General features: G+C 36.6%; 1 protein-coding gene across 2 annotated transcripts in view; it reads left to right on the top strand.

Annotated features, from left to right (window-relative positions):
- The window catches only part of PTAR1 (protein prenyltransferase alpha subunit repeat containing 1), a 35,574-nt gene extending 10,340 nt beyond the window's left edge, over window positions 1-25,234 (top strand). Inside the window, exons 3-7 of one of the 2 annotated variants that reach the window (XM_041422201.1) lie at window positions 220-286; window positions 5,047-5,151; window positions 8,854-9,067; window positions 15,198-15,514; window positions 16,075-25,234. In XM_041422201.1, coding sequence (XP_041278135.1) covers window positions 220-286; window positions 5,047-5,151; window positions 8,854-9,067; window positions 15,198-15,514; window positions 16,075-16,420 — 1,049 coding nt within the window. In that variant the 3' untranslated portion in view covers window positions 16,421-25,234. Of the gene's footprint in view, window positions 1-219; window positions 287-5,046; window positions 5,152-8,853; window positions 9,068-15,197; window positions 15,515-16,071 lie in introns of both variants that reach the window. The other variant, XM_041422200.1, reaches the window with a different exon arrangement.
- The last annotated feature ends 1,339 nt before the right edge of the window (window positions 25,235-26,573 follow it).

Raw genomic sequence — 26,573 nt, 5'->3', positions numbered from 1 at the left:
TAAATAATTAAAAGGGAGGATATGGCAGATCTTGCTCCCTCTTAAATTAACAATTAATTAATGCTCTCTCATTTCTGGAATAAGAGCAATATTTTACAGAGGTACAGCAGCCTGTAGCAAAGAGACTTTGAGGAATGATAGGGAGTAAGGAGCTGCAGAGAGACCAGTGCTGTGTGCAAATCATTACTAATCTTAATATCTCTTATTCCATCATTTTAGAGCTGATAGATATCACGTGTACCCTGCTGCTGCTGAACCCAGACTTCACCACTGCTTGGAATGTGAGGTACGTTGCACTCAGAAAATGCCATCAAAATACCTTGGCCTTGAATGAGTCAGCTGAAAGCTTTGTTTCAAGTGGTTGTTAGTGATGCAGCAAGAACTTGTCAACTAAGAAGTGCTGAATGAATGTTAAAAATCTCTACTTTCCTATATGTTGCAGATAGTTTGAGACTAGCTTTTTGTTTCGTTGGTTTGTTTGTTTGGGAGTTTTTGTTTGTTTGGGGTTTTGGTTGTTTTTTTTTGTTTGTTTGTTTGTTTTTATCGAGGGCTGATGATTACAGTGCTTCATATGAAGGCATGTTTGCACCACATTTTCAGGGTGTATAAGACCCACTGAACTACCATTCCTCTTTCCTCCTGCAGTTAATGAGAGTAGTGCTCAGCTGATGTCTGCTGTGTGTATTCACTGTTCTCATTTTTACCTCTCTTTGAGTTTTTTTGAGATTCCAGCTCAGTTTGCTGCCACTACCAGTGCAGGCTATCAAAGCTTAGTAGATACACTGCAAGAGAGGAGGAGAAGGTGTCTACCCTTTATTTCAAACACATTTCCCCCCTCCCCTCTACTTGTACCTTTTGGGTTTAGCATAGTTTCATCATTGGTCAACCTTCAGAACTTGTCCAGGAGTCGTAATGGAGGAGGAGCAGGAATTTACCTCCTTGCTCTTCAGGAGGTGCAGAAACACCTCTGTTTACTTTTGTAAAGTTCAGAGTTGCAGGAATATTCTCTTTCTGCTACCAAGGTAAGACTGGAGACAGTCTATAAAAGCTACAGTTTCAGGAGGGCTGGAAGGCTGACAAAACTATGATAGTCTTTAGGAGTACATTAATGGAAAACAGGACTTCTGTAGCTACGGTGCACTTTTGCCGGTGTTCTAGGTCATTAACAAAATGACCTAGAAAGATGATGGGTGCATCTAGTTGTCAGCCCTAGAGCAAAATCAGCTTTCTTTTTTATTCTTTCACTGCTGATATAGTTCTGAAGGATTCTGATGTGTTCTGTATCTTTCTATCTCTCAGGTCTGAAAAAGGGGGATGAATGTGATAGCAAAGGGTTTAATGTCATATAAAATGTATAACTTGAGTAGCTTTGAAGTGTTAAAATGGAATTAGGATCTTGTATAAGTACTAGAGCTGCTACAGTAATCTCATTTTATGGTACTTATAATTGATTTTTCGTTTGTGTTTTGTGGAATTTTTTTTACTGCACATGCATTCATCCTTATCAGTCAGGCTTTTTTGTGCCTGACAGCTGAAAGAGTTAGCTTTTATGTGCATGAGAAGAGTAGTTCAAAGTTGTAAGTGGAATTAAAAATGCTAAGGAATATGGATGAGGATTTCTCTTTTATGATGTTTATGATTTACCAAAACATACCAATTATTACAGAAATGGGCCTTACACCCCAAATTGTTGACTAGTGATCTACCAGTCAGTCTGTCTTTGAAGCTCCATTTAGCATCCAGAGAGATCTTGTTACACAAGCCAGTCAGTATCTGTGGAGGTTACCAGCGAGCCCATTCTAGCAAAGGAACTGCTTTCCTAAATCTGACCTTCATTGTTCTAGGCTTCTGCTGGGAGTTTGCTCTTTTGAAGGGGAGGCACTTTAATTATGTATATGTCGATATGTATTTCAGCTTCTCTTTGAAATTACAGCTCAAGCTAGTCAAACGTGTGGCGTAATGTCACAGAGTAGAAGACTGACTGTGTTCTGTACAGATGCTGGTGATAAATCCTTATCCTGAGGTAGTCCGAGCTGAGAACTAATTGTATGAGATTTGCACTCTTCTTGTAGAACATGATGGATCTGTTGTGGGACGATTGGTTTTTTGTTGCTCAAAATAAAAAGTGTTCTAGTTGTTTACTGAATAGCAGCCCTGCACACAGTGTGTTTTTTGTAATTTATTGACTTTTTCATTGTCGGCTGGGATAATCCCTTTTTCATTTGTTGAATTCTACATGAAAGTTTCAGAAACAGTGGTTGACTCAGTAGCACTGAACTTGAAGATACAGGGAGAGAAAAGGAAATCCCTTCCTAGGAAAGGGCACAGGACTTGGCAGAGCCAAGTCAGAAGACTTGAATGGTGTTGTGGAAGACAAGTGGGCATTTCAGCTCAGGTGACAATCACAGAAAGTCGTATCTGATTAATGAAGCACAGGAGAACACAGAACTTTAGACATGTATCTAGGTCGACTAGGACTAGATGGTCTGCCTTGGCTTTGTAGCTATTCTGAACCGCTGCAATGTACCTACTACTTATGTTTGTTCTTTATTTATTTAAATTAGAAGTGACTCAAAAGTTACAGAAGAGCAGGGACTATAACCTAAACCCTGAGACCCTGAGCAAGAGGTAATTGTATGGCAGAGGAAGTCTTGCTAAAGATGTATCACTTCCTAGGAACTGCGAGAGAAACCCCTGTTATACTGAGTGGCATAAGAGATATCTCCAGTTGTTAATCCTAAATTCAGTTAGCTTGTGTTTTTAGAAGTTGAAAAGTCTTGCAAGTTAAAATGACCAAAATTGTTATGGAAGTGATTGTAAAGGAATTTTCATAAATGCCTTTGTTCTTCCTGTTCTATTTCCTGGCATGTACAATTGATGAAAAGACATTAGGTAACAAGATGCTCTGAAAAGTCACATTTTGCTTTCAAATGTCTTCAAAGATGTCAGCATAAGGGAATTAAAAATGATTCCAGATTATCTTTTATTGGAGCTATAATCCTTAAGACTGAAACATTATCTGTGATCCACATGGCAAGTAATTGGTAAGCTAGAAATTATATATCCCAAGTTGGATGTTAGCTGCAAGAGCTTAGAAGTGGTTTATGTGGGAGTGTATGGTACTTCAGTCATACTAGTGCTTGCAGTGCTTTGTGAATGGGAGAATTTCTCATTTGAAAATCATAGCAGGTAAAAACAGCTTTTCTGCTACAGGAGTGAAGGTGGATCTTGTCTGTACTGTTCCTCAACTTTGCAAAAGAGGAAGTTTAAGAGTGTATAAGTGTGAGGCTGTTTACTTAGAGTGAATCTTTTAATATAGAAACACTTCCTTCACTGAAAGTTTAGGTTTTGGGAGGTAGGTGACCTGGTAATCTAAATCTTTGTTAAATGTGTACATGCTTTTGTTGTATCAGACTGATCTAAGCTGTATTTTCGTTGTGTGTGTATGGTAAGTAATTTTTACCAAAGTGTCACCTTTTGCATTGCAGTAATGAGGCAGTTGTTCTACCTGCTCCAGTGCTGACCCTGAATGTTTATTTTGTCTGCTTTCAAAATTTGAGTGCATTAGAACAGAATGGTCTGGTCAGTCTGCCACTTTTGATCAGTATATCTGAACTGCCTGTTAAAAACCATCTAAAAGCATTCAATCTGAAGCATGCTGGAACTTGGTTGAGCTAAAAACAGGTGTCCCAGTAGCTATCAGAAGCAAAACTTCCATAAGGATTTATACATTCCCCACTCTGCTTTAATTTTGAATAATATTTGCTCACTGTTAGTGTTGCAGCCATTAGCTTCTGACTGTGGTTATAAGTTTCAATTACAGCAACACAAAGCCAGAGTAACAGATGGAGTCAGTTTCCTACTAAAAATTTCCAACTCAGACAGAAAATGTGTACTCACAGAAAGGAAATATGTCAATTTGTTTATGAGACTCGCCCATAACTTTAGGGCAACATTATATTTTCTGCGTCAGACTGCAGAGGAGTTTTTGCCTTCTTATTTGATAGCAGATCTTTCCAGAATTTATTTCCTCCCCTCCCTCTGGGGTCTTTTGGTCAGAGAGTCGATCATCTGCTCCTCTCTTACTAGTGTCATGCCTATCATTATGATGAATCAGAAATTATCAGAAAAACCAAAACCCAAACCCATGCCAAAATTGCTTCTGCTTCTTGCACTCTCAGTTTTCAGTTGTGACTTCTGCAGGTTCTGGGAAATGTGTGTTTTCTTTCTGCAGCTTGTAACTTTGGAACTTCCTGAGTCTTTACTTCAAAGCTGCTACCTACTAGATTAGAGAGTATGGTATGAAGACTAACACCCTTGGAGTAACCAGTGATGGGGGATGTCTACAAATGTGCTGAGGACAGGCAGTAAGAGTTATAACGCTATAAAAAAGAGGGTGAGGGGTAAGGAGTTCTGTGCAAAGAAGGTGAAAAGGCCAAGTACAGATTTTCATTTTGCTCTGTCTGTGGGAGGTACTCTAGTTGAACGTTAAGTTTTGTCAGGGCAAATTTTCAATTTTTTCAACCAAAGATGTTTTCCATTTAAGTAAACTGAGCAATTGCAGCCTTTTTGTTGAGTTTGTAAAACATTCTACACACAGAGAATATTTTCCTTTTTAAAATAAATTTAGAGAACCTTGACACTGTATCTTGAATAGTATTTAAAAACTAAAAGTACGTGTGGAGGAGTGCTATGTGTAAGAGTATTTCCAGATGTACCCAGGGATCTAAGGGCTTAATTTGAAGAAGGGATGTTTGTTCATATGTGTAACCCTACAGGTAGTTGGCTTAGTAATTTTTGGGTAGGTTGACAATTAATGGGTTGTATGTGTTCAGATTAAGATAAAGTTCTTTGTGCACATATGTATAGTACATATGTATGTATAGTGGAATGGATTAATGCACTAAAGGGTTTTTAAACTCTTGTAGCTTGACAGTGAAGTTCTGTTATGATACAAAGGAAATGCCGTGCAATTTGTTATTGGGATTTGTGTTCTGTTTTCAGGTTACTACTTTTATTCACACAGATTTATTTTATCTTTTGTAGGAAAGAATTAATACTGTCTGGCACTTTAAATCCACTTAAAGATTTGCATCTTGGAAAACTGGCGTTAACCAAGTTTCCAAAGAGTCCAGAAACATGGATTCATAGGTTGGTTTCCTTTGCCTTCTATTGACTCCTGAAACAATTTTCCTGGGGTTTTTTTATTTCCTGTTCTTGGGTTAAGGAGAGTCATAGATGCAGGGGGACAACTGGAAATATATCAGGTTCTTTGAACCAGTCACTGCAGAATACTGTGCTTTGGCATTGGAGCTACCTGTCTATATTCTGCACTTAGGACTGAAATCATATGTACCTTTTCTGCTGCATGCTTTTTATGTAAACTTCAGAGGGAAGATACATTTCCTTAGAGTTTCCTTATCGTGTCTTGCAAGCACCTAAAATCCTCAACCTGAAAATTCTGATTCCATCAATTGTAACTATTTGAGCACTGTAGGTTTCTCCTTTCCCTCAAATTTACTACTGTATTGTTTGTCTACATTTCAGAAAGTTAAGGTTAAAGCCAACCTTTGTAAATAAAGCTGGGTTCTTTTCCATTTCCATACTGGTCTTTCTGGTTTGGTGAATTTATTTTTATAATTTCTAACTTAAACTAAATCATTCAGTCACATCTACTGGATATGAAAATAACAGATCACGTTTGGAAAACTTAACTACAGAGTTACTCAAATTCACAAAGCTAACCATCTCAGTCATGACTGACCATAAAATGCCTGTAGCAGACCTAAGTGAAGCATAGATCCATTGCTCAACTTTAAAACAAAAAAACCCAAAAACTTTGTATGCATGTAATCTTTTTTCATTATAGAAATAAAAAGCTAGGACTACCTTTTATAGACAGCCCTGAAGAGATTTAAAAAATATATTACATTGGGAAGCAGTTTGCAATGTTTGTGTTTAACATGTCCAGCATTAGGGCAGCTGTAAAGTTGATACTGCATTAGGGCCTTCATACTCTATCAAGAACGTAAAACTTACTGACTACATGAGAATTTTTGGAAGTGGAAGTTGTTGGTAAACTCTTGTTTGTCAGTGCATGCATTAACTTAAAAGTCTCAAGGTAAACCTAGTAAGCAATGTCTGGAATGATACAAGGTGTTTCATTGATAAAGCAACAACAATTAATTTCTGCAGCATCAATTTTTAATTTTGATGTCCAACTTCTTTTTGCCATCTTCGTGCTAATGACTTGTGCTGCTTGATGGCTTTGAAGCAAAAGTGTGTACCTATAATGGGAAAAAATCTTGGACTTCGTAATAGTTTACCTTTTTCTACATGGTAGCTAACACCAGAAAAATAGGATTTTTTTTGCGTGTTAATACTTCTGAACTTGGTGCCATCCATATCATTATGAGGATCAATATGTTTTTATCAAATAAGTCAGAATGTTAGGTTCTTTATATATATATATACATTTTAGAAATAATAAAATATTCTGACTGTAATTTCCATGCAAATGTAAATTAGGAGTATTTTGATAGTGTCATAATTTGTTTTTCTTTCTCTTACTTGCCTACATCAGAAAAGTGTATTTGAGGATGATTACACAAATGTTTGGCTTGGATTTGGATATGCTGACCATGATTGATACATGTTAGAAAATAAGATTCTCAAAAATACTTCTCTGCATCAACATAATGATTAATTTTGGGTTGCCTATTACCCCATGGTATTAAATCTCAGACAGACGATGCAAAAACCTTTAATGGGGCTATGAATAAAATTCAGTAAAACATAACCAAATTGTTTTTTCTTATGCATGAGAGATACACTCACTGAAAATGTCAAATACCTGTCATTCATTTTTTCAGATGACCTCCTGCTTTATATTGGGAGTTCAGATATATCTTGTGCATATACAGTCAGTATATCTATTTATTGTGCATTTGTCACTTAATAATCCTTTGTTTGTTTGTTGTCATTCCAGGACGTGTAAGAGCAACAGTAACATGCAAAAGTGAAAGTGACTCCAAATTAATTGGAGTAAAATTAATGCAGGAAATTTTGCATAAAAAACAAATAATACCATGATATTCAACAGGTTCTAGAGATATATTTTAAATCTTCTGAGGTTGTGATTGCACTGTCTAGAAAGTAGCTCTAATTTAATTTTATGGGTTTTTTGATGCTGTAGCAACAGAGACCGTAAAGTCTGTATTTTGTAACTCTCTCTTGGATGTGTAATTGATCAGATTTCCTTGGCTTAAAAAGCATGCTCATTTTAAGAAACTGACATAATTACAGAGTTGAAATACTTGGTCTTTATGGTTTTACTCAGATGTTGATGTTAATGAAATAATACATGTCTTTTGTTAAGAGTGACATGCTCATTGAGTTTTTTTGCCTAGACTATTTTTGAATTTTCCATTTCTTGCATAGTTGTGGACTGAAATAAAAAAATGCAAAAGGTGATGTTTGGATCAAAGATATTTTTAAAAATTAAAAGTTAATTCTTCAAAATTACCACATTTCATAAAATACTGTTACACAACAGTCAGAGCATGTTTTGCTTAGCTATACATCTTTATTTAGAACAAATGGTGTATAGAAAGAAAGTGTTCATACACTGCTTGTAACTTTCTGCTGAGAAACACAGTCAGTTTAAAATTGCCGTATAAATTGTCTTCCAATACTTTGTTCTTTTTTGATAACTGAGTGAAAAAGATAACAATGTTGATAAAACCCATGAGTGAACAAGCATATTGTGAATGTCTTCAAATGAGACATAAAGCAGATGAGTTAACATTTATTTTTTTTTAATACATGGTTAACTTGCCTGGTTTTTATATATGTATATATATGTAGATATATAATTTTACACATAGCTTGCAAAATAGAATTCTCTCTTTCAAAAAAGTTAATTTATTACTTTATTTTGTTTATTGATTTCTTTTAACTTGGAGTTAAAAGAAATTTTGGCACCTTTGAAAGAAGCAATCAATTGGTTTTGAAACCAGTGTGGGCCAATACAAAACAGGATAACCTCCGTGTTGCACACCAGAGGATGCTACTCTTTCCAGAGCATTCCACACTGGACCATAGCAATTCCATTGACATGGGGTGCACTGTGAAAATTTACACATCCTTAATCTGGTTTTTTAGAACCCTTTTGTGTTGGGGCTGCAGATGCAGCATTGAGGTTGCCTCTAAAAATACTACTAAAATTTTGTCCAAAGTAAAATAAAAAAGCAGAACATGTAGGAATCTGTGGTTATCTCAGACATGTGAAATCAAATACATGTAATTGATCAGTAGAAACATTTGTTTTGCTTATACCTGTAGCCCTTGAAACCATAAGCTTTTTGGGCTTTGTTACTGCTGGTGGTATACAGAAACCAGTTTGAATTGCAGCGTGCAGTACTGTCAGACATAAAAGATACTGAGCAGAATTAATTGTTTATTAAATCACTTCTTTCTGTCTCAATTTGGCTACTTCATTTTTAGTGCTATGCAAGACTTTGAAAAAGGAGTACGTTAGAAATTTCATGCACATGCTGCTTGCACTCTTTCACAAATTTGCTGTTTCCTTCTGTTTCATTTTTATGATGCAGTAAGTAGCCATGGTCACTTAGAGTAAGCAGACTGATGCAGCTGTGTTGGGAGTGCGATGATGGTGTTGTAGTTTATAGCATGGCAGACTTTCAGATGGTTGTTTACCACTCGCTCATTACCTAGCTACAGTATAGTTCAGAGAATAGAAACACTGGAAAGGTTTGATTTATGCACATGAAAAATCATCTTTTTCTCTTAAAACTGCTCTCTCACCATTAACGCTTTACATCGTTTAACCAGACGATGGGTGCTGCAACAACTAATTCAGGAAAACTCCTTGCCCAGTCTTGCAACTAAAGGAAACTTGGGAGCAGCACCTGTGGAGAGGATTCACCGACTAGTGCAGGAGGAAATGAATGTCTGCTCTGAAGCTGCTGGGAGATATCCAAGCAACTACAATGCCTGGTCCCATCGCATCTGGGTTTTACAGCATTTGGCAAAGCTCACTGTCAAGGTATAATAGAATAGTGAATAAATTCTTAAATTTTCTTCTCAAAAAAACCCAAATACTGGTTTGCAAAACAGATTGTGTAACATAAATTGAGTATCAAGTGAAGTTATCATGGTAGCTAAGAATGTTTTAAGAAAGGGGGAAAAATCTTGCAGTGAGTTATGTTTTGCATTTTTCTTGCTAGTGTCAGCAGGTTCTGCTCAGCAGAAATAACATTTTTCTTGCCTGTATACAAAGTTCTGTTTTTCTCTTAGTAGTTGGTGCTAATGTGTGTTTGGGAAGTGTGTAGATGGGACTATTTGGGTCAAAGTCACGAACGGACAACTCTTAAGTAATTCTTCCAGCACTAGTCTTGAAATTCGTAGTAGAGGAAGCTAATACCTAACAGATGTTGTTTTGATAATGTAATATCAATGTTTCGATGCCCTTACTCAGCTTACCTGTGGTTTTAGAATATTAAAGGACCAAGTAAAGACAGCAGGAATTTTGGAGAAAGCATAGTAGTGCTTGTAACTAATTTCTTCAGTTCCAGCAGTATTTTTTGACAGCATTTACACTGGGAACTGATTAAACTATTTCAGGGACAGCAGGGACACTTTATGCAGTGTTGAATGTTTTGCATCTATAGCATCAAGACCTGCAGCAAATCAAATTAGTTAATGTGACATGGTCTAGGCAGTTTTCTAATACCATGTTTTCTCAGTGGTTAGGTGAATTCTTTGTATTAGGTTAATACAGTGACACATCACTCACTTTTAACAGCGGCTTCTGCATTTTGCCACATAGGGTTGTAAGGGAGGAATTTACTGATCACTGTTGAGTCAATATAGCCATTATTGCAGAGACAGGGCAGAATTTGGACTTATCTGCCTAGTAAAGCTATGAAAATATGAAAAGATAGTTGTCAGAAAACTCAGAATTGCACAATTCAGATAGATTGGAGGTTAGAAGTTAGGGTTAGAAGTGTGTATTAACAGAAAACAGGAACTTTAATATCTTCAAGAGCTTATTAAAAGGTGAAGGAAGTTAGCACTGTTAGAGAAAATTCAAGTCATTTATGCCTTACAACAAGTTCTAAACAGCTCTGTGTCCATTATACTGGTAGCAGTAGTCTGAGGATCAGGATTACACCTTGAGTGCTTTTTGCACTCGCTATTCCTTACTGATTTAATTAAAGAAAAATAATTACATTGTAATAGAAATAACTCTTTGCAGAACTGGAATTGTTCTGGTGAGTTTATTCATTGTCAGTTGTGAGTGCTTTTTGTGACAAATTACAACCATGCCTGTGAAGGAAGTATTTTAAATTTGTTTGACCATTCCAAAGTCTATTTACCTTGCCTGCCATCCCACTTCCCCATCTGATCTACTTCTTTTAGAATAAAGATTGTGGAAGTGATACTTTTGTCTAGAGTTGTCCATCTGGTTTCTCTTACCTCTGGCAAAATTTCAGTGGTGCTGTTGTTCCCCCACAAATGTTGAGAAGTATCTGTGTTGGCTCTAGGTTTTTTTCAGGACACCACCAATGCATCTCATCAGAGGCCTAGTAGAAGGTGTTTGGGATACAGGAAAATTAGGAAAAAATGTGGAACGTAAAAGACAGTGAGCAACTTGTGAAAAATTTGTCTAGGTAACTTTAAGAGGCAGAATTTGCAAGATATGATGTAGAGAAAAAAAGCAAATAAGTAGGAGAACAAGGAAAAAGCAGGCATTACAGATTTTCATAAAAATATGCAGATTCATAGAATCACAGAATGGTTTGGCTTGCGAGGGATCTCCATCTCATTCCAACCACTGTGCAATGTGCAAGGATGCCACTCATTAGATCAGGCTGCTCAGGACCCCATCCAGCCCAGTCTTGAATACTTCAATGGAAGGGGTAGTGGAGCAGTCCCAAGACAGAGCGCTGAGGGGCTCATCACCAGTCTCCATCTGGGCACAGAGCTGTTGACCACTCCTCTCTGGCTGCATCCATCCAGCCAGTTCCTTTCCCACTGAATGGACCTTCCATCAAATTCATCTGTCTCAAATTTGGAGATAAGGATGCCATGAGGAACCCATATCGAATGCCTTCCACAGATTGATGGCCTCTGTTAGTCTTCTCTTGTTGTCTTGTTGACCACTGCTGTAACTCTGTCATAGAAGGCCGCCAGATTGGTCAGGCATGATTCCTGGCTGCCTTGTGTCACCTCCTTGTCTCGTAGGTACCTTAGCATGTCTTCTGGAAGGATCTGCACCATGATCTTGCCAGCCACAGAGGTGGGACTTAGTGGTCTCCAGTTCCCTGGGTCTTCCTTTCTCCCCTTTTTGAAAATGGGAGCAGTGTTTCCCTTTTTCCAGTCACTGGGGACTTCCCCTAATCACCATGACTTCAGATACAGTGGACAGCGGTTTGGCAATGTGAGCCAGTTGTCTCAGGACTCTGTAATGTGGATCTTCAGTGCCATAGACTTGTGGCAGTTCAGCTTCCTCTAGTGGTTGTGAACTTGCTCTTTACTACTGGGAGGGAGTTTGCTTCCCCACACAAGAGTCTAGAGGATCAGGGACTAGAGAGAATTGGGAGGGAGGCCTGACTACCAGTGAAGACTGAGACAACAACTGCGGTACTTCATCCTTTTCCATATCAGTTGCCACCAATTCTTATTTATTAGGGAGCATTCACTCTCCTTGGTCTTTTTTTGTGACCTGTATACTTACACAGTCCCTCTTGTTATTCTTTGGCTTACACAGTCCCTCTTTATTCTTTGTGCCTCTTGCCAAGTTCTGTCTGGCTTTTCCTTGGTTTTTCAGTTCTTTAGAGGTTTTTTACTGGCACAGTGTCTCATGTAACACCTTCAGCAATTTCTGTGTTTGAATATCTGAAAAGTATGATAAATTTCAACAAGATGCAAGACAAGAACATGCTGAAAAATTGACAGATAAAACAGTCACCAATTCTGTGGCCATTTAGTTCTTGCAAGGTTGACTGAAATTAAGGAGTACCTGTATTAAGAGGAGCTGTATTTCTGCTGTAATACAAACTTTGCCTGTAGTTTGAAGTGCACAAGAAAGCAGAGGCCCAGAAACATAAATTGTGTGTTGTATTATCATTTAAATATGACTTCTCAAAACAGGTTTATCATTAATAAAGCTGTCGACCTGCTTTGGAGGATTTCAGGAGGTAGGCTGTGTAATAGGATTTTGGTTATTCTTTTCCCTTTGGTTTGATAATCCTAATGCTGCTGCGTATTGAATCTCAGTTCAAGCTCGGGGAAAAAGATTTAAAATGCTAGAGAAGAAAGTTTTGGCCCAGTAGGAAAATTTACTGAAAGTATGTAGATGTTTCTGCTTTCTTGCACTAGACAGTCAAAAACATTATCTTCTTTCAATATAGAAATTTCAGTTTGTTCTAGCTGCAGAATTTGAATGGCATTAACAAGTTTACATAGTGTTTAAATAGTGTTCATTAATATAAATCAAGAATTTATCAAGAATAGATTGTTTGAAACTAATCTAATATTTCTGGTATTGGAATACTTGCTTTGGAAAGCCCGATTTCAGGTTTCTCATATGACTGTACAGTTAGTGGGGTTAGATCATGGGCTCTAGATACCTACTAAAAGGTGGGTGCATAATGAGTTAGAGAAATGGGGTAACAGAGTAGTAGGGGTGCAGTCTTAAAATTCATACACACCATGTTGCTTCAGTGAAATTATGCAGATAGAAAAATAGGGTGTAGTTCAGCAAGGATTGACGAACTTTTTTGTTTTCTTTAGATTGGAATACTCAATTTCATAATTACAGGATGGAGATTGAGCAGACTCTACAATAAAACAAGCAAGCAAACAAGTGGTGGAGTAATTGTCATTGTCACACAACACCTCTCTTGTGTGATGCCCACAAGACAAGGTGTTCATGAGACACAAAGTAGTTTTTCTTGTAGCCATCCCCAGTCATGCCTTGGCTTTTTCTTAGATGACTGGGTCTACAAAAGTGCTAGTTTCTGTGAGTGGACATTGCTATATTTATCTAGTTGTCCTTAAAAGTTTGTTTCCCCAGTTCTTTTAATTTCCCCAGTGTCCCAGACCAAGGAGGAAGTTCAGGTCTGCCGTTTATGGTTGGAAAAGTGCTCTAAAACAAGCAAACACATGGTCAGGAAGGGTATAAGAGGGAGTGCACACCCAGAGGTTGAGACGAAGGTCACTGAGCACGTCATGTTCTGGGGAAGGCTGCCAGTTCCATGGTAGTCAGCTGACCACCAGAGGTAGAAAAGAGGTTGTCAAGAGTGGGGAGGGAAGTATTTTCATATAATTTCCTCTTTCTTCACAGAACAGTGGCAAAGGTCCTGTACAAGGGCTTGTACTGGTAGAGATAGAAATGGAGAAAGCTGGCTTTGTAAGAAAGAACCTCTCAGAATTCAGACATCAGCTGGCTTTTTCTTTTACTTTCAGTTGTTAGAAGCATCTTCCACTGGTAATCTGAGGTTCCTAGGTAGGAGGCTGTTTTTTGTAGATCTGAAGAAGTTTTCATGGCAATCTTCTGTGTTGCTTTTTCAAAATAGGTATTCTGGTTCAGGTAAGGAGCAATGCTGGGAGAAATTTTGTTCCCTTTGTACAGAGAGTTAAAATGTGTAATTAACATGTTCCCCTGTAAATTTGTAGCTTATGAATATTTCCAATAAATGAATTGGATTCTTCCAAGGTCTCAGTTGAGCATAAATGTATGTAGTACCAATCACAGCTGAATAAAGGCTGATCTGCTTTTTCTGAGCCTTATGTTGTTCTTAAGAGACTTATAAATTTTGAAGTTCAGAAGTTTAAAATACTAAGCTCAGTTCTATGAAGAAAGGAAAAGCTGATCTTATGGTTTAAAGTAAGATCTGGACATGGAGTTTTAGTCCCCTTAAGAACCCTGTGTGTGGACTGTTAATAATGCACTTCAGTTTGCTGATCTCTGAAAGAAAGTTGATGCTGGTATCTTTTGGCAAGATTTAGAAAAACATGACGACTATCTTGGGTAGAAGACACTGTTTGCATTGTATTTGCTCCAGTTTCTTTTAGAACAGATGCCCCTAAAAAGCTGTATTGCTAGCCTTGTGTGTTTCCATGGTTTTCTTTGTGGGACGCTGTGGCTTTTGTGCTGCAGTATCTGAAAGAAGGACTTCTACCTATGAAAGGTACTTTGCATCAGCTGGTCCTGTTAAGTGATGTAGGTAGCTTAGGAGAAGAGGTTAAAATCAAGAGTGTAACATAAGATTATTAAGATTACTTCCAAAAGTCTTTAGAAGTAAATGAAAATGGTAGTTTTGATCTCTTTGGATAGTTTCAACTCCGGAGGAGAAGCAGTGTGAGGAAAGAAGTTAAGGCCTGTGAAAAAAGAACAAACCACTGGCTCCAACAGAGAAAGCAAAGCATAGTAAAAGCTTTGTCTGGGAGCCAAACTTGCATTTCTCCCCAGCAATGAATTTTGAAAGTTTAAAAGCACTCAGAATTAAGAGACAATTCACAGGAGCCAGAAGTGTTAAAAACAGAGCTACAGTTGGCAATTTAAGTATTTTACCAGAATTGTTGTGAAAGCCTTTCTTGAGGTTCTTTAGTAGTAAAATCAAGAAACCTGATTATGTACAAGTACTTTTGTATTTCACCAGCTCTAGGGCTTTAAACATAATGTTATGGTTGACATTCTCTCATGGAAAATGAAGGGGCAAATTAAGTTTGGATTTTTTTCCATTTAAGCAACTCACCTACCTTCGGACACACACAATCCACTGGGTAGAAAGTAAAAATCTTAAAGCTAATAGCAGTGTAGTTTGTGCCTCCTCTAAATAGTATTTCTTGCTAACCATTTTGAGATTCTTAAACCACTGCTTATTTCAGAAGTGGTTTGGATTCTTTTCCCACTCATCTTGTGGGCAGGTTTCTGAAAAACCTGTCTTTTCACGGTTTGGAAGAAGTACTAATTTGTTTTCTGCAGGGATGCCAAGACGCTTTTCAACACATAGTAGAAAGGGCTCAGTGAGTCTTTTTTCTGTGTATTCTTAAACCATTACCACAGTGGCTGAAATCCCCCAAGAAGAGATTTCCTTAATGCAGAAGCCGTAGTGGTAAGTTCCTCCATTATACTGGTTGATAACTGTCCCTGCATTTTGTTTCAGGTTCTCCTTGATGAACTTTCATCCACTAAATACTGGGTATCCATGCACGTCTCAGACCATAGTGGATTTCATTACCGCCAGTTTTTACTCAGTTCCTTGATACGCAGAATGGTGACTGACAAAAACATTCTGGTACAAAATCAAGTGGTAAATGAACAAAACCCTAGCATTCAGAAGGAGGAAGAGAGTGAAGGGACAGAAGCTGCCTGTGCAGAGGAGCAAAGTGTGGATCTCCCCCGCCGTTTAGATGAAGAGATAGAACTGTGCAGTGAACTGATTGATAATTACCCAGGGCATGAAACATTGTGGTGTCATAGGTAAGAGGACTTGGTCAAAAGAGTTTCCTTCTGGTTTGTGGATGATTCTTCACATGGTATTTCCAAACAGATTGTTCTGGTTTTAGGAAGTACCACTCAGTAAAAGGTTTTTAAGCTACTATATATTAAGCATTTGGAAAATGTTCAAGAGCATAATCAGAGCTATTGTGTGGGAAATTTGATTTGGCTTAAATATTTTGTAAGGTGTAAGCTCCACTTGACCTTGTAATTTGTGCAAGAGACACAAGATGCTGGTAATTAGCCTCCTCACACTTTAAATGTTTAAACACCAAAAAATGAACAAAAGATCTTCGACAGAAGATTGAGTGCAGAAAATGTTTGTTTTACTATCTAGGTGCAGGTTCCTGAGTAGGCAACAAGAGATTTGCCAAAGTGACATGGAGCCCTTTCTAATACAGTGTGTGCAGAGACAGCAGATTTTGTGTCTGTGAGGGAAATCTGGTGGGATGGTAAATGAAACAGTTCAGCAGCAACCGCAGGTTATTTTCAGTGCATGACTCTTTTTTTTTTTTTTCTTCTTTTCTTTTCCTTTGAAGAAGGTGTGTGTTCTACCTTCAGCAGCACTTAAGCAACAAACTTCCTCTCGTGAGTGGAGCGGTATCATCTGTGGACAGCAGTGATGAAAGTCTGAATAATTCCCACCACAGTCCTGCAACAAGTCACATGGCACAAGCTATGGATGTTGATGGTTTGAATGAACCCAGCAGCAAACAAGGTTATACCCAAGAAACAAAACGCCTGAAGCGTGCTCCTGTGCAGGACTCTCTTGGTCCAGAAATGGAATTCCAGTTTGTTGATAAAGTATTATCAACTTGTAGGGATGTGGACCAAGCCAGGTTTGCTACTGCCTATAGAAAATGGTTAGTTACTTTTTTAGGTCAGTGAAGGAAATGTCAAAAGCTTTCAGGGGTCTTCTCTTAGTGCAATATTCTCTTTTCAGACACAAATGCATGTCTTGGTTGCAAGTGTTAGCTAACTCTGTGTTTCTCTCTCTTTTAATCGTCAGTCATAAAGCTAAATTTCAGAGTAGGCATCTGTCACTTTAATAAAGAACTGGCATATGTTTTTAGTAAGCAAATGCAGTTTGTTACTTAATCTCTCAAAGAAATCACTCTTACCATCTTCCTACCATGACATATTTTTTTTTTTAACTTCTGCATTAAGGTGGACTCTGAATCATTTGACTTAAAAAAAAAAGAGGTAAAAGAAAAAAATATTGAAATGCTTGTGAAACAGAGTGTCTGAGAAAATGGGAGAATCTGTCAGTATCAGCTAAACCTGTTCCCAGTTTGTTCCTGTATGGCTAATACCTTACGGGATCCAGACTATATTTGATGAGTGCTATTATTTTTGTGTAGCAGTCTTTGGTAGAACACCAGAATACAATGTTTCTTTCTGAAGGCTTCAGTAAGTTTTGGAGCTGTGATGCCTTTTACTGTTTTAACTCGGTTTTTGTTTGCTTTTAAATTGTCATGTTAGCTTGATAGGAAGGTCTGTAAGGTTGAAATCTTGATAAGCAGATACAGGAAAATGTGGCAGAAAATAGTTCAAACACATGTTCACCTACAGCCATAGCTGTATTTGGCTGTATTTGTGAATCGTTTTCTTAAAACAAGACTACCTTCATTTCTTGCGTGGTGTTTATTTATTTATTTTATCTCAACAATCCAGATTTAATCACATTTGATACACATTTCTGAATGTCTTTTTTACACTACAGATTCTCACCCTGCCAAATCACACATTGATAACTTGTGCTTAATCAAGACTCTACAAGTACAATATTGGATGGAGTAAAAAGTAGCTCTTCCAACTGATGATTGAGACTATACAGTTATAAAAACCAGTGACAGCAAGGAGGGAACTAACCCTTCCCTTCTGTTTTTTTGAAGATCTTCAGTCTTTGTTGTTTTGGTTTTGTTGGTTTGGTTTTCTATTTTTTACTCTTGAAGAAGAGCTCTACTCCAACCATACATCTCTGTTTACATGACTGTAAATTTTAAGGGAATTTGAAATCAATTATGAATGGTGTATTTTGTCATTTCCTTAGAATTTGTCTGTAAAAGGGATTTTTTACACTAGTAGAATTGTGCTGGTACACAGACCCAGGGAAAACATTCTACAACTGTAGAAGTCCATACAATGGCAACATTGCCTCTTTTAAAAGCAGACTATTCTCTGGGGGGATTAGATTTTCAAGTTAGTGTCCTTGCCATAATTGCTTTATTTGTCTTCTGCCCCATATGCCTCTTGACCATAAGTTTCAAGATGCTGTTTTTGTTGGGCAGAGAGAGAAACAATGAGGGAGGAAAAAGCACAGGTAGCCTGCTCAAAAGATGTCACTTTGAATCAAAAAAGCACTCAAAATATGAAGTTCCTGCACTTCTATATAGTTTGATGAATGGAGTTTACTCTTGCATTTCAAAATGAAAACAGACCACCTCCAGTCTTTGAGAGTATGTTCATGATTCATTTCAGGCACAAAAGTAGCTAAAATTTACATTTCTAAATGCACACTATACTGTTTACAGTACATAAATAAGACTGATCCAGGCTTGAGCATCTCCATGTCAAAGCTTTGTTTCAGTGGGCATGCACACCTGCCTCTCCATAGGTATGCATGTATTACATACGTTAGCTTTGAGGTGCTATGGGATGCTGTGGTGGTTTGCTTGATGGTTTTAGTTGCAGAAAACATAGTTGTTGTCTGAAGGAAGTGTGGTATTGGCTTGGGAGCCCAGTTTTGTCATAAAGTGTTGCCTCAGTGATCACTGACAAATGGGTAGGTTCAAGTACAAAGAGGAGTCTGAACTTAAGAACTTAACTTGAGCAAGAGCTTTTACACATCCCAGGAGACCTGATATTTAGTGAAGGTGGATGATATGTTAAATTATGTGTAGTAGCCAGGGTCAGCTTGATTAACAGTATCCCATTAATTACTCGTATGAACCTGGAAAGTGTGAAGTCAAGGGGGCAGTGTATTAAAGATAGGTTCTTGGTCTTGATTACTTCGTAATGTATTTGTGTGTTCTGTTTACCTTGGCAACATTTACAAGTTTATGAGAAAAGTAGTAGTGATAGGAGCAATCTCAGAAGTGGGAGCATGATAAGAAACATTTCCTGAACTGTGGAAAGGTAGAGATTATCTCTTCTTGCACTGGAAAGACTGTGGCTTTCAGAAGAAAATACTAGTATTAGAATCTGACTTGAAACTCATTATATAGTTCTTCCAGACTATAATCTGGAGTCTTACCATTCTCCGAGCTGTACTGTGGAAATTCTGTTCTTTTGAACTTGACATCATAAACATTTAAGCAGGTGCCCTCATATACATGTGTATAGTTCCTATTCATGTCAGCACAAGTGATGTATTCTTGTAGGATGACAAGATTTGGTCCTGTGTAACTGAAGAGAGTTGTATTGAATTTTAGTACTTGAAAATGTTCTGAGAACTCTGATTAGAGATGATGCTGATATTCTTACTGCTTTTGTAAAACACTGATGGCTGTAGTTAACTCATGAGTGTGGGTTTTTAAAGTCTGCACTTCAAGGAAATATTCCCCTGCACTCTATTTTTTAAATCCAGTTAGAATAATTCCATTTAGAAATGTTTGCAGACCTGAAAACTAAATAGTGAAATTGAAACAAGTCATACCTTTCTGTTTGAAGGAAATGCAAAAAGCAAGTTGTTAAATTTGAGCTTTAATTTTTTAACAGTAACATATAAATTATAATAATAACATATAAATTATAATTTAACAGTAAAATATAAATTATATTAAGGAAAATCGTATCGAAATTGCTTCGAACTGTCAATGTCCTGAAGCCTCATGCATGAAACTATTGAAGAGGTACTTCTAACGTACTGCATTAAGCTCAAAACTCATGTGATGTTCTGGAACTATGATCTTTACAGCATACCTGTCAACCACTTGCTGTTACTGCAGAGTCCTGTTTGAAAACTGCTTGAAAAATAGAAAGTGGCTTTAGGCCATTGGTAGTTAATGTATTGAGCACGGCTACTTTACATAAGGCATTTCAGCTGTTTTGTGTTTCAGAGATCAGAGACTAATAATTTAGTCAGTGAGCATTCCTGCAGAGAAAACGTCCAGCACAAGCTGCAGAATTCAAAGCTCTCACTGTCTGAAGTTTCTTCAAATATAAAATCAAACTTTGTACATCTTTGTACATCTTAATGTAAAGTTCAGCATCTTTCCTAATTTTGTCTTCTGCTGTAGTATATGTCATTTGAATTGATTCTTTCTGTTCACTGGATTAGTCTTTGTGGAAATTTGTTTGTACTGGAAACAAAGGGTTTCGAGGAACAAATGTAATTTGAAACTACAGAATTTGGAATAGAAGGAACCACATTTTAAAGTGGTAAATTCTCAGCTGCTAAATACAGTAACTGTTATTTCACTGGCATTTTGTTTGTCTTGTGTGTTACAGTCACTGGAGAAACATGCAGCTTTAAAGACAGCTACAATAACGAACTTGTATGAAGTCATTGGAATGCATTGTTACAGCTCTGATTAATATTCTTAATGTACTCATGTCTGCATATTTGTGTTTTATTGACTGCTTACATATTCTTTATACGACAAAATCCATGTGTCATTTAAATAGGGGATAAAGCAACTTGTCAGTTTATGCTATTTGATTAATTACCTTGTATGTAATATGCTTTAAGACAAATAAGCAAAGTGATAATATAGTGAGAAACCTTAGATTTTTGTCTTAAAATGAAAATTTCTGGCATTTCTAGTTTTATTCTAGTGCTGCTTAATTAGAATGTGTAGCTAGACTTTATGGATGGGAATGATTTTTTTTCCTAAGTAGATAGTTAATGAATTTTTAAAACAGTACTGTGTAATATTGATGAACAGAAAGAAAGGGTTTTGGAAAGGTTTGTCTGCATAACCAGACTCAAAAAGCATACTTTTTTCAAGAACATAAAATACACTGAGTAAAATGTGAGTAACAGAGAATAATTTAGGTTGTGAGTCTTTAGAGATTTGATGATTAAATTTTTGGACAAGTTGTTGTTTGCTTAGTTTTGTTTTGCCTTCTGTAATGGAAGAGTGCTTTTTGGTTTGTTTTTTTTTTTTTTTAAATCTAGTAGGAGGTGAACCATTGCACTTAAAATATGGGGATGGGGAGAAAAACTCATAACTGCTGAATTGTATCTCGTAGAGCAATTTTGGAAAAAGCAATGAACTGACACTGAAACGTAGGTGTCACTTCAAATGCTTCTTTGCACTCATTGCGTGATAAAGAGATATGTGTAATTAGATCTTACTGTTTTATTAGTGTCAGATACAAAAAATAGGGTGTAACTCACCAATTCTCAAATGCACTTCACATTCAAGTTAGTTTCGAAGGATGTTCAGTGTCCCTGTCTATGATTTATTTCCTTGTGTACTCAGAGGTATGTTTCTTTTCAGCCTCTTCTTTGTTCTTCCAACCAGCAAAGAAAAATGTAGCAAAGCATTGCTGAGGTGGCCTAATTTTGTGTTTGAGTAACTCTGACTACCTCCCAAAAAGTACTTTGACTGATGACCATTAGTGGAGTTCATCAGGCTCAGTTATTTCAGAACCTCATGCTAGGCCTATATTCTCTTTCAGATGTGAAAAACAAGAGCTTTGTCAATGAATCTGTCAAGTTTTCCTGGGACAGTTTGAAGGAGAACAGAAAAAAATACTGTAGTTAAAGTTGGAAAAACTAGAATTAGCATAAATTTTCATTTGTCTTTTCCTCTGAAGAAGCAACTCTGTTGCTGAAAAATGGAGGAAATATGCTTCCAGGGAATTCCATATATTATGCTTTTGAACTGCAGGTCTGACACTTCCTAGTGGCTTTTGCTTAGTGTGTAATGTTACTTCTCAGGGCATAGTCTATTATAGTGAATTAGGATGCATTTTTACAGTTTATAATTATTGATTTTAAAGGAAAAAGTGCTAAACATTTAACTGGCTTTTAATTACTATTTTTTTGTCTAGCATAGTATTTTATAATCTACCCACATGCCAACCCAGTAATGCACAGTAGACCTTACCATCTCATCTGCTTCATACTGTTATTCTGTTGAATTGCTGTTGCAGTCTTGCAAGAAGCTCCTGACAGTGTTGGATGTATTCTCTGAGCTTCCTAGTAGTATTCAGTAAAGTAGTTAGTATCTCAAAGTATGTGGTAATGATGGGGAAGCTTTTTACAGCATCTGTGTTGATGCACCATAGGTCTTAGATTCAGTATTTGAAAACCTTTTGTTAGGATTCTAAATCGATTTTGATAGCTGTCAAACTCTTACATGCAACAGAGTTATTCTGGAAAACAGAATTCTTAAGTGAAGTCTGCTTTGTTAAATATCTTTATCTGCACCATCTGGAACCTGCTGTACATCCTACTGTATAGACAGATGTGGGGAGAACCCACAGTGAGGTGCATGTTTTCTTCATGAGACATTTTCTGAATGGAATATAATTATGGTTAAACAAAGAGCTTTTCTTGGATGAGGTACACCTGTTCATTGTGAATAAAGTTATTAAATTGGTACATCATTAATATGGTAAGATTTGCTGAATGGCTGCATGTAATGAGTACGTAAAAGGAATGTGTTTTTTTCATCTGCTGTTAAAAAAAAATCACATAAATGATAAGAGGTACCAGAATTTGTTTTCAGAAAGTAAAATGTACCTACTGTATTCATTCCCTTTTGTATCAATTTTTCTTTTTTGAAGTAGCTACATTTAAAACTGAAATACTTCAGTACTTGGGAACACACTTCATATAATTTTATTACTTTCATATAATCAAAATAATAGATGTCTTAAATGTTTTGAAGTAGCATTAAGATCCAAGGTAGTGACAGCACTACAGTGTTCAAGTGAGCCAATAAACTCTAATTTTGTAACATCATTGTGTTCATCAAAGTACTATTCTCTGTAGGGAAATGTTTATTTTATCAAGATTTCTGCAAAAATATTTAATTCTCATAGCTTTCTAATTAGGGGGATATACAACTAGTTTTGAACATAATATTTTGCAGTATTTTTTCTATGAAAATTTCTCAGATACTCAGCTGTGACCATTGTAAATTTTATGTAGATTTTCAAGATGAATTAGATAAATCATAAATTTTGTAGCAGAAAGAGTAAAATTATGACAGGACAGTAAGACACTGAAAAGTAATCTGCTAAATGACCAGTGTTCTACAGGACAGTGAATGTAAAGAATTGTTTGTTTTTCACTGGTATTACTTTGTCATAGGATGAATTCCTGTCAGATGGGGATTATTGTCTTTTTTTTTTTTCTTTTTGGGTAATCAGTAGAGAATTTATCTGTGAATAAATTATCTATATTTATTCTCCCACAATAAGTGTGCATGTATGTGTGAATGGATGGATGGCGGAACTGTGTTTATGTCCTGTGAACACTGCAAAAATCATCCACATTTGGCTACCTGCTGACAGACCCCTCCATGGATGACCTGTCCTGAGTCTGAGTTTAGCAGGGTCAGTGCCAGGTTGTCTGCTGAAAGCAGTGAGATCTATTGCTTCCCCTCTCTGTCTTAATCTGCCTGATTGTCGTTGTACTGGGCAAATGCCTGCACACACCAACCAAATCATTAGTGGTGGTGTTATTCCAAGTGCTTGTAGAGAGTATTTTGAGACTGTGAAAGAGTTTGTCAGGCCTTGCAAGTTGGGAAAATTTGGGGGTGCTCAGTAAATACTCAGGGGATACTTTTCACCAGTTCTCAAGAAAGGAAACACACAGGCAAGTTTTGCATGAGTGCTTTAGCATCATAGGAGACTTGAGAAAAGTATAACTAGTGACTTAAATTGGTGTTTAAAAACGAATAAGTAGTATTTTTGGTACTTTGTTTTCAGTATTTTTCTCATTTTGTTAAAATAAATCACATAAAATATTCTCGGAATTGCTCTTAATTTTGAGTGTCTTCTGGTTTTGAATTATTTGATTTGAGAGCTTTCCTTAAATGAAGCAGTTTTACTGGAAAATGCTAGCACCTTTCCTGTTTCCTCTTAGACAATGTGATTCATTCTAAGTGTCCTGAAATGAGCACCTGAAATCACAGGGCATTACTGAAAGTATTGTTTATCATCCTAAATGCAAAGCTTAAAAAAGCTTCTCTTGTATACTTAGTTTCCTTTTTTTTTTTTCTTTTTTTCTTCTTCTTACTGTGCTGCTAGATAGAAAGAGTAAGTATGAGTAATCTTGGTTTACTTAATTTGGGTGTTCATTATTTCAGAAGGGAGTAAGTAATAAACACACCAGAGTTCTTGTATAGAAGTAATTTACAGGATCTAGTTATTTGTTTTTGATCTGAATGCTTTATTTTTACATCTATTGAAATGAGTTTTGAAATTCCCACCAACTTCATTGATTTCAGAACAGGCCATGCTGTGGAGAGAGTACCAGCCTCTACCTGATAGCCATGGCATGTTTAGTGTGATGAATTGTAAGGGACTTGTTTGTCTTTCACAAATAGTTGTATTTATGGCTTCAATTTAAAAAAAAAAAAAAGTTTGTAGTATATACTCATTAGCACTGTGGAAAAGGAACCCTTGTGGTTATGGAATGTTAGTGGTTTAACAGGGCAGCTAGAGAAATACTAGTAGGGTACTACAGGGTATCAGTAGCTAAGGAAGCTTCCTTTTCCCCTCTGTTTTTTTCTTCCCCTCTATTCTCTCCTTTCCTTCTCTCTCCCAGTTTCCTCCACCTCCTGCCCCAGCTCAAAACTCCCCATGCTCTCCCCTGCCTTCATGATTTTTCATCTTTGCTAGTGGCAAAAAGTTTCATACAATATGCCTGTGTGCAAACCAGGATAACAGTTTAGTTTTGGAAGTATTGCATATCAATAGCAAATAGATACCAGTGCTGAGGTTTGTGCAAGATATTTAGGGATGACTGGTGAGCTTTTAAGTGCTACGTGATAACTGATGCAATGTTGAACAGGAATGTCTTAATGAACAGTGGATGGCCTGAGTCTTGCTGTTCTCCAGGCGTGCTGTCTGCATTTATGGTCAACAATAAATTGCACATTTGTCACCCTTCCATCTCCGCAAATGCTTATCACTAGCTAATAGCTAATATGCTTTGTAAAATGCATCTGCATAATGTTGATTTGAGATGTTCTACAATTATTTGTTGTTATCTAGTACTAGGTAACTTCCACCATGACTTTAGTCCTCCTTCAGTGGAGCCTGGCCAAGTATAGATTTTCATTGTTATAAACTGGTTTTGCTGTGAAGGGTATTTGAAAATCCACCATATAAAACATGCATTTTCCTGATGTCTAGTTAGAAACATAGAAGGGCATCTTAGCACTATTTTCCAGTTGTGCACACTGAGTTTTACCTTGTTTATCTCAAGTATTTTGTATTGCATGTTATTTAAATTTTTGCATACCCTAGTAGTACAAAATGACTTACAAAATAAAAAAGAGCACCCTTACAGTTCTAACTATTCTATGCAGATGGCTTCCAAAATTTACAGGTACAATTTTGGTGGTGGTGGTTGGTAAACAGATTTTTTCACTTATTTATCAGCAGACTTGTTTTTATATGTGTTAGTGATGAAATGGACTAAGCACCGCTGTAAGCTATTATATTTCTGTAGAAAATGGAAAATAGTGTAATATTGTTTTTGTTAAATGTTGGCAGTTTATAAATAAACTTTTCATCTCCTAAAAGATCTTTGTTTTGTGACAATACTGAACTCCATTTTCATTCATTGTGCAACAGACACCCCTTGTAATCACTGCTGATCTCTAGTGATACACTTCCTTTGACAGGAGCTTTATCTTCTCTTGTGAATTAAGTGATGATAGCAGACTTACTTTTGGTTCTTTTAAACATTGAGACTTAGGCCTTTTTCAGAAGCTTTCCTAGGTCTTTGTTTAATAAAAGGAGAGAGATGAACAGGAGTTAGTTCTTTATAAGATACTTCTTTCTGGCAATACACAGCTGATAGAGTTGTAGAACTTGCACAGCTGGTTGCTGCTTATGTTTCTCCAACTTTTTAAAATTTCAGCATGATGTTCTGTGATGTGCTTGCCTTTTTTAAAATCTGGAAGCAACCAGAAGAACTTGTGTCAGTCTTTCTAGGTTCCATACAATTTCTGTGCTGTTACAATTGAAGGGAAATAATTTCACAGATATTAAAAGCAGGTAATTGACCTCTTGTGTTAAGAAAATATACCTTCTTTGATTCATACTAAAGGTAGATGTAATGTAGAAGTACTACTATACATGGTACTTTGATTCCAGTTGACTGCCTTTAGAACATAAATTCTGCTGTATGAATTTTATAAGACTACCTGAAGAGCAGCTGTCCCTCATCTGCCCCATGATCTGAACTGGATGAAAAGATATTTGAGGTATGCTTATTATTTTTGTAAACTTTATAATTATGCACATACATTAGTAGCTGGATCTATAGTGTTGATCTTCTTCAAATAGTATTTTACTTCATGTATATATATGTGTGTATATATATATATACACACACACATATATATGTGTGTATATATTATTTCATTATTTATACATATATATATACATGTATATCATTTCATTTATGAAAACTTGTTAATTTTTTTGCAAAATGGACTTAGATCTTTAGATGTCTTTTATAGACTTGAGTGAATGCTGCAGTAAATTTGCTTCTAGTGCTTGTATTTCAGGGCAATCAGTAGCTCTATAAAGAGCTTTCATTCCAGCTGTAATCCAAATAATTCCAAGGTTCATTTAAATAATGTATTTCATGACTAAATATTAATATAAAAGAATGTTGAACTATCAGAACATGTGGTTGGGATTGGGTTTTTATTTCATTAAGCAATGACACTGGGATATTTCAATGTAATGGCATATGAAAAAGCTCTTTAAACTTAGAGGTTTTTGTATTTCATGTATATTGTGAAGTGTGACTGGAACTGCAGATCCAGTGTTTCTCAAATTTACTTAAGGATTTTTAGGATTGTCTTGTCATCTTGGTATCTTGTTCAGATATACAGGG

The sequence above is a fragment of the Onychostruthus taczanowskii genome, unplaced genomic scaffold (genome assembly GCF_017590055.1).
Source record: "Onychostruthus taczanowskii isolate IOZ18803 unplaced genomic scaffold, ASM1759005v1 scaffold72, whole genome shotgun sequence".
Classification (NCBI taxonomy): domain Eukaryota; kingdom Metazoa; phylum Chordata; class Aves; order Passeriformes; family Passeridae; genus Onychostruthus; species Onychostruthus taczanowskii.
The sequence above is the reverse complement of the archived record's forward strand: the minus strand, read 5'-3'. Positions and strand labels throughout refer to the sequence as shown.